Genomic DNA, 8,438 nt, shown 5'->3' with positions numbered 1-8,438 from the left:
TGACCCGGTTTAGATGACAAATTATATGGTCACCAGCTATGCCCATAAAAATGCAAGTGAAAGCACGGTGGCTGGGCAGGAGTCAGGCGCCAAGCAAAATTTTAAAAATAAAAAGGCTTTAGAGAATGAAAAATTGATTTTTAACATTGAGAAACCAGTGCTGCCACCAGGTTTTCACTTGGCTCAAGTAACCGGTAATGATTAATTCAAAAACTGTATTGGTACGTGTACATCACCTAACAGTGATTCTCTCTAGGGAAGGAGGAGAAATCAGTGAGTGCCTCTGTGTCTGTGTATCTGTCTGTGTGTACAAAGGGGACGGAAAAAGTCAACGATGTGCTGCTGGTAAATATTTAACAACCAGTTCTTGGGGATGAGCAGGGAGGAATCACTGAACATGGAAACTGGAGATACGCTCACAAAGGTCTTGTGGGCATGTAGAAGCTGGCCTGGCACGCCACTGAAGAAATGGGACTTTTGACATGTACTGTGAAAACTTTCTTTGTTCTGCTTTATACATATATATCATTTTATTTATAAATGCTTATATATATGCTATATATGTATATGCTCTGTCTATAATATATATCTCTCTACATATATACATGAGCCTAGCTATATGTATGCAAAAATTAGTCCTAATTTTAATTTTCCTAATTCTTGTATAAATTTCAGTGCAACATCCACGTGAACGTGTTAACATACTGAGTGATCTCACAAACCGGATTGCTATAGGGTGCCACACGACTACCAGGCCCAAGGATGGAATGTTCCCTTTACAATTGATTACCAGGATTTACCCTCCTAGCCCACATCTGGTAGAAGACAACATCTGGCTTCAGTGTTGAGAAGTATGCTGAATGGAAAAACTTGAAGATGGTTTGAGTTAGAGACAGAGTGGGATCTAACCTCAGGCAAAAGGGGGAAAAAAAGGGTTAAAGTTCAAATGATGAGAAAAATAGAACGGGGCAACAGAAAAGTGTGAAGTTGCTGTTTATCCATTGCAATTTACCTCTCTCTGTCAAGGTGTGTCTCAGTAGCTTCTTGCAAGAGTGGGAGGGGAATGGGGAAGAAACAGTCTGTACTTTCATTTATTAAATGCAGCTTTCGCTGGTCACATTGCAACTCAATACAAACAGCCCAGCAGAGGGTAGGGCATTAACTCTCGTTCTCATCAATGTAAACACAACATTAATATTGAAGATTAAAGAAAATGGGTAAAAAGTCCAGTGTCTCCTCAATCTGTGTGAAGGTGAAGGTGGTTGCCTACCCTTGGCCAAGTCCCAAAGGGAGACTGAGGTTGTCACCTCTTCCCATCCACAGTGAAGCAGGCAAGAACCAGAGGAACCCAATCGCGTTCTTCCTGTAGGTCTCTAGATGGATACGTTGATCTTCAGAACTGGGCTTGCATGAGTTATTAAAGTTCTTCTAAAGGCCTGAGAGGTTCGTACCTTGCGTGTGCACTGAAATAGTTCCTTCAAAGCCCTTTCCCATGAATCAGTCACTGCCAATAGAAAATGTGACCGGTGTAAAACAGTCAGCCCTCGTAATTCCGCAGTCCCCATCGTGGCCCCTGGATTCTGGACAGTAGGGAGTTCAAAGTCACGGGAGCCTCGGTGATCATCCTGAAGGAAGCTGCCCATGTTTCAATATTGGCCGAAGATGGTTGATCTCCTTCCCGGGCCACTGCTGATAGAGGGTGATTGGTAGAGGCAGCTGATTTTCCTGCAGAGCCTCAAAGGATCAGATTTTCTGTTTTGGATTGCCAGTCCCCAAAATAAACAAACAAAATCCCCAAAGAAAAACAAATAAAAACAAAACAGGAGTGACTTTGGGGATAAGGAAACCCATTGACCTCACCTCCAGGACCCCCTGGCTACGATGTCCCCATTGGGTTTTTCCATGTGGTTGGTTCAGGTCATTGGTTTCCCCTCCGTTTGAATGCCCAACTACATTGCAGGGCAAAGGGGAAAGTTTCCACTAAACAAAGACAATTTCGCTTCTATTTCCTGGGACGAATAACCCCTAGCACCCTGACTTCCCTTTCTCCCTAGTTATGATGCGAAGTATAATTATTAAAAAGCAACCAGAACATCCTAAAGCCCTGCCTTGATCTTGTGGCTTTGCAGTAAGATGAAAACCCTTTTACTCCCTCTCACCCCTTGATTTCCCATTCTTGAAGAGACTCATCTAGGTGGGCTGCATATCTAACCTCTGGGAATGCAGGGTTGTGGGGCAGAGACAGACTGGCTGGATCCTTGTGCAAGGTCTCTGTAGTGAGGGCAGCTTGGCTGGGCCAAAGAGATAAATAAAAACAAACCAAAAAAGCATGGCTCAATTTTGAATTTGAAGGCTGGGCCCCAAACAGCGAGTGGCACTTCCCCTGCAGCATGTCTCCCCCTAGTGGTGGGCGTCTTGGTGCTAGCTGTTGTTCTCGGCTGTGAGATATTTCAGGGCAGCAAAGCCATAGCGGCGGGACATGTCCTGCTGAAACTCTTCCTTGAGGGTTTTGAGACAGATGCGGTATTGCTTGTTGGAACGGAACTTGGTAATGTCGAAGCTGGGGGCATGGGGCATGTGGATCATGTAGGCGTTAGGCAGCACAATGAATTCATACTCCTGGAAGAAGACAAGAGCAGCGTGAGAACCTGCCAGAGCCTGGCCAGGGTCATGCATGATGAAGGCCCAAGCAAATGACTGAATAGCTAGCGAATGAATGACTTGATAATGGCACCCACAAGCACGGGGTACATGGACAGCATGATAGTTTTGGAGTGGGGCAGTTCAGGGCTGTTTCCATGACCTTGGACCAGGAAACTGGCTTCTCTGAGCCTTCATGTTCTCATCTATAAGGTGAAAGTAATAATATCCTTGAACGATGACCATGACGGGGAAGCCAATACTGTATAAACAGTGCTGAGCCGAGCTCATGGCCTAGAAAAGGTTTCTTAATAGATGTGGGCTCACACCCACATGGACACTCTAGGATGACACATGCCATGGGATATTCTCTTGCTCAATTAACTGACATCTGTTTATGATTCCTCATAGGACTTAATGCGATCTGACAGCCTCAACAGATGAGTGCAAAAGAAGGTACCAAAAAAAAAAAAATGAGCGACACGATGAAATAAAAACAAATGTTTCGCTGGACGTAAGCTCACCAAGAACAAACCTCTCCCTGACACATCCTTATAGCAGGTCACATTGTCATCCAGTATTCTCAACTTGGCAGAATACAGCTTAATTCTCAGGCCAAAAATAAAAGGCCACTGAAGAGCCAAAACAGGTGACCCAGATTTAGGTCATATCGCTTAAAGGAGAACTCAGCACACTTTTACTCAGATCTATTTACTCTCATTTTGGACATATTGTCTGATAAGCTTTTGTTATCTAGTTTCCCAGCCCAGAGCAGATAAGAATAAACTCGGGGAAAATTGGGATGGGGAAAGGCGGCTGTTATAGGTAGAACAATACCACAGCAGCCAGAAAAGACAGTTGCTGGTGAGGAATGAGTGAGAAAAACCATCAAAAGAAAATGCAAGCTCTCCCAGAGCTGAACTGTCTGGGACATTTAATGGAGGGACAAAGATCCCCCACCAACCGCACTAGCTCCATGGGTATGCGTGTTATTACCTGGCAGGTGTGCACTCATTGCTTCCTTAAGGTATTGGAAAGGGTAAGAGTATGTTTGGGACATGCTATTGGCAAACAAAAGAAAATATGCAACATATTTTCAAGAATTCTGTCAAAACTATCTAAAACAAGCAAAGTCCAGGTCTCATGGCTGGAAATATTAACTTTCTTTGAACCAGTTCATCTCACAGCACTGCCGGACACATGAACATGACACTCCTTTGAAGCAGAAGCTGAGGCAGACTGAACACTATTGCCCATGAGTAGCACTCTGCTCATTCAAAGTATTATCAAAAATATGGATACTGACAGCCCTGCTTTCTGTTGTTAAATATGGACATGATTCTATAACCTTCTGTCTACATCAGTGGTTCTCAACCCCAGCGCTTCTCAATCACCTGGGACTGCTCTCAAACATTGGAACTATGGGAAGGAAAGTTCTCCTGGTGATTCTCATGAATGGCCAGCACTCAGTATCCAACCTCAGCTTTTTCTGAATTGGAGGTGCTCTTGTTGAAAAATATGTGCACTGTGCACCAGGAGGAGAGGTCTTGGAGAAGAGCACACACACACACACACACACAAACAAAATCGGGTTGGAGGGACCCAGGAATCCTTCTTCTAATTCAACCAGAGCTGCTTTGCTTTTGTTTGTTTAACACAGGGGCTGAAAAATTAGAGCATGTCTGGCCCATTTCATGTTTTTGTAAATAAAGTTTTATTGAAACAGCCACACCCATTTGTTTAAAGGCTGTCTAAGACTGAACTACAATGGCAGAGTTAAGTAGTTGAAAAGGAGACCTGTAGGTCCCATAAAGCTCAAAACACTTACTATCTGATCCTTTACAGAAAAAGTTTGTTGATCCTTGGTTTCACCTATTAGAATTCTGTAGAAGATCTACTTCGAAGTAGGAGTTCAATATGTATCAATGGGATGAATGAAGGAGTTCATGACTAAACAGTCTCAGAGTCACCACTCTGTTAGTAATGATGTATGCATCTACAAATCTTTTAGTAAAGGGTGGAATAATTAGCTGCATCTTAGCAGCATGCTTTGTTGTGTTACGTGACTCAAAGGCCAAGTGACGAATGGTCACATTTGCGTGTCTTCATCATCAGGTTGGGTGAGGATGAGGAGGTGAAATGGTTTGTCACAGGAAACTCACGTTTACCTGGGTCCTGGCCAAGAACCCAACTCTCACCCAAGGGTTGAGGAAGGAGCAACGGTTTGGGATCAAGAGCCCGAGGATCAGTACTACCACTGGTCCACGAGCATACCTTGTTCCCTCTTAGCTCTTGGCTTTCTCGTCTCCAAGAATCCCTTAAGCTCTAGGATCTAGGCCTCTCCCTGGTTGGTCGCACTAGGTGGATGCTCCGTTCTCACCTGCACATCCAGTTCCATGATATGCGCCACTTTGTTCCAGCCGAAGCCTACAAACCTCCGGTCGTACTCCGGGCAGTCGCGTCTCACGACAACATACGGCTCAAAATCGGCCTCCCACTCCACCCGGTAAGGCGTGGTGGCGGTCCGCCACTTGGCGAAGTTTGTGGGTGCGTGGCCTTTCGTCCAGACGTGGTACCTGAGACACACGGAGAAAAGCCACTGGGTGGAGGGAAGGAAGGCAAGCTCTCCAAATGCAGCCGATGTGGAGGAGGAAGAGGTGTACCCGGATGTAGTTCTCGGGTGAGTGGAACTGTCTCTCTCCCAAAAGCTATGTTGAAGTCCCAACCCCAAGTACCTGTGAATGGGACCTACTTGGAATCAGGATCTTTGCAGATATAATGAGGTTATGACAAGATCACAGTGGATTGGGGTGGGCACTAATCCAATGACTGCTATCCTTATAAGAAGGGGAAAATTGAGACACAGAGACACGCCGCAAGAATACCATGTATAGGCATCGGCAGAGATGGGAATGATGGGTGCATCTGTAAATCAAAGATTGCCAAACACGACTGGCAACCACCAGAAAGAGGCCTAGGACCTCGGGGAAGAAGCATGGACCTGCCGACAGCTTGATCTTGGACTTTTGGCCTCCAGAATCGTGAGAGAATAAATTTCTATTATGTTAAGCCATCCGGTTTTTAGTATTTTGCTGCAGCAGCTACAGGAAACCCTAATCCCGTCTGCTATCTGCAGACTTCACTAACGAGGAGATTGTCAATATGAAAAGGAACTCCTGGAGGGCTCCATGCTATTTCTCAGGAACTGACTGCAGGTCGGCTTGTGTAGAGTGATTGCTGCCAGAGGCCACTGTGGTAGGCAGGAGTATAAGACGGTCCCCCATGACTCTCACCCTGTACAGTGCTCTCCCCTTGGGGCAGAACCTGTGAGTATATATGTGATCGCTCCTGGGATTATGTTACATTATATGGCAGAAAGGATTGTTGTAAATATAAATGAGGTTACTCACCAGTTTACCTTGCGTGAAAATGGGAGATAATGGAATCATGTGACCCTTTAGACCTGGGTCTGGAAGAAAGCAAGGAGCTACGTTGGGAGCTGCCTATGGGGGCCATGTGGCAAAGAACTAGACTCTAGGAGAGCAGTCCGTGGCCCAAAGCCAGCAGGAAAATGGGACCTTAGGCCTAGGAATGAAAGGAAAGAAATTCTGCTAACCACCAGTGATCTGGGAAGAGGAGAATTGCAGGTCTGCTGACTCCTTGATTTCAGCCCAGTGAGATCCCGAGCAGAGAATCCAGTCATTCCGTGGCCGGATCTCTGATCCCTAGAGACTGTGAGATCACAAATTTGTTTCAAGCCGCTATGTTTGTGATAAATTGTTATACAGTAGTAGAAAACGAATACAGTCATATAACCACAATAAGAAGCAGCTAATATTAGTTAACCACTTATTGTGTACTGAGACTATTTTAAATCTGTCTCTCTCTGTCTCTCTCTCTCTCTCTCTCTCTCTCACACACACACACACACACACACACACAGATATTGTTTTAAATTCTCATAACTTACTAAATGTCAAAGTAAAAGCAGTAAGTGCTGGAGTTGCAATTCAAAACCAGGAAGCCTCGCTCAAGAGCCAGGAGCCTCCTTAAGCACTGGCTGGGTCACTTCTAACTCTCTCTCTCTCTTTCTCTCTCTTTTTTTTTTTTTTTGAGATGGAGTCTTGCTCTGTTGCCAGGCTGCAGTGCAGTGGTGCAATCTTGGCTCACTGCAATCTCCGCCTCCCCAGTTCAAGCGTTCAAGCGATTCTCCTGCCTCAACCTCCCAAGTGGCTGGGATTACAGACGCCTACCACCATACCTGGCTGATCTTTGTATTTTTAGTAGACACGGGATTTTACCACGTTGGCCAGGATGGTCTCCATTTCTTGACCTCGTGATCCACCTGTCTTGGCCTCCCACAGTGCTGGAATTACAGGTGTGAGCCACCACGGCCAGCTGGGTCACCTCTCTTACATATCCCTGTCCCCCACACTTCCTGGCCTGTTGAACGAGTACTCAACAATCGTGCACTAAACTGAATGAATGAATGAGTAGCCTAACAACATGACAGGCACCCGAGATGGGGCCCATGTGTGGGATGGCAATATGCCTCTGGAAGCTACAGAGAGATGGCAGGAAGCTGCGCGTCTAGTGAAGGAGTAGGCAGGGACCAAGAGAAGGGTTAGGAAAAGGAGTATCCAGAGCTGGAAAGAAAAGTTTCATGAAATGAAAACAGGACAGAAGGGTGGGAACCCAAGAGCTTAGCCGCAGAGAGAGAGGAAGTGGAAGTCCTGGATTCTATCTCATCCTATGGGCAGACTCTCCAAAGCAAGGGAGGCGCTAAGTGAGGGTGAGTGTTCTGTGTGGCCAAAGGGACACTTTCTGGCAGGGAACACAGCTGCTTCCTTCTTTTGCTTTTCTACCATTGAGGCTGGACTCCCCGTAAACCCTCAGGGAACTGGCCAGTGTGGCTGAACGGGCACTGGCCAATAGGTGGGCTTTGATCAAGTTGTGCTGTTGGGTGAGACAGCCAGGCTGGGGGAGGGCAGAAACTTGAACTTCAGCCCCACCAACACAGCAAGTTCCATTAAAACCAAAGCCACTTAAATGGAAGAAAAATGAAAGGTGAAGCAACGTCATTTTCATGGAGTGTGGAAAAGGGATATTGCGGGAGATGTTAATCTCGGGTATGATCCAAAAATTAGGCCCCAAAGCAGTTGCTTTTCCATTTGCGAACTTGCTGAACGGACAGTCTTGACACCTGATGCCTTCGACAGAACTGGCACAGCACAGTTGATGGCCATGAACTTGTATGAGGTTTAAAGCACAGCACAATGGAGAGATCAGGCCAGGGTTCAAATCCCACCTCTGCCACTTAGGAGCTGAACGCCTTGTAGAACCAAATGCTTTAACTAGGCATTAATTTCCTTTTGTGTCAACTGGGGAAAATAGTATCTATCTGGTTGAACTGCCAAGGAGACTGAATAAGAAAATGTAAAGAGCCTGGCACAATATCGGCATAGAAGAGGAATTCAATAAATGCTAGTTTAACAAAGTGGTTAAAAAACAATGGTTCTGGAGGTAGCCTGCCTGGGTTGGAATTCTGTCATTCAACAGGTATGGGTACATTAACTAACTGGCACCTTTGTTTCCTTCTCTTGGCAAAACGGACATAGCTGTACCTACTTCATAGATTTGTAATGATTATGTGACTTGATTCACACACAGTACTGAGCAGTTTCTGATACATGGTAATTCCTCAAAAAAAAAAAAAAAAAAAAAAAGAGAGAGAGAGAGGCCGGGCGCGGTGGCTTAAGCCTGTAATCCCAGCACTTTGGGAGGCCGAGACGGGCGGA

The 8,438-nt window shown here is 45.6% G+C and overlaps 1 protein-coding gene across 3 annotated transcripts in view; it reads right to left on the bottom strand.

The window, feature by feature from the left end:
• Nucleotides 1-1,073: 1,073 nt before the first annotated feature.
• LARGE (like-glycosyltransferase) overlaps nt 1,074-8,438 on the bottom strand; it is a 692,738-nt gene continuing 685,373 nt past the window's right edge. For all 3 annotated transcript variants that reach the window (XM_011978982.1, XM_011978983.1, XM_011978984.1), the window contains 2 exons: nt 5,021-5,216; nt 1,074-2,619 (listed from right to left, as the gene is read on the bottom strand). In XM_011978982.1, coding sequence (XP_011834372.1) covers nt 2,422-2,619; nt 5,021-5,216 — 394 coding nt within the window. In that variant the 3' untranslated portion in view covers nt 1,074-2,421. The remainder of the gene's footprint in view (nt 2,620-5,020; nt 5,217-8,438) is intronic.

The sequence above is a fragment of the Mandrillus leucophaeus genome, unplaced genomic scaffold (assembly GCF_000951045.1).
Source record: "Mandrillus leucophaeus isolate KB7577 unplaced genomic scaffold, Mleu.le_1.0 Scaffold2, whole genome shotgun sequence".
NCBI lineage: Eukaryota > Metazoa > Chordata > Mammalia > Primates > Cercopithecidae > Mandrillus > Mandrillus leucophaeus.
This window is presented reverse-complemented; position numbering and strand designations above follow the sequence as displayed.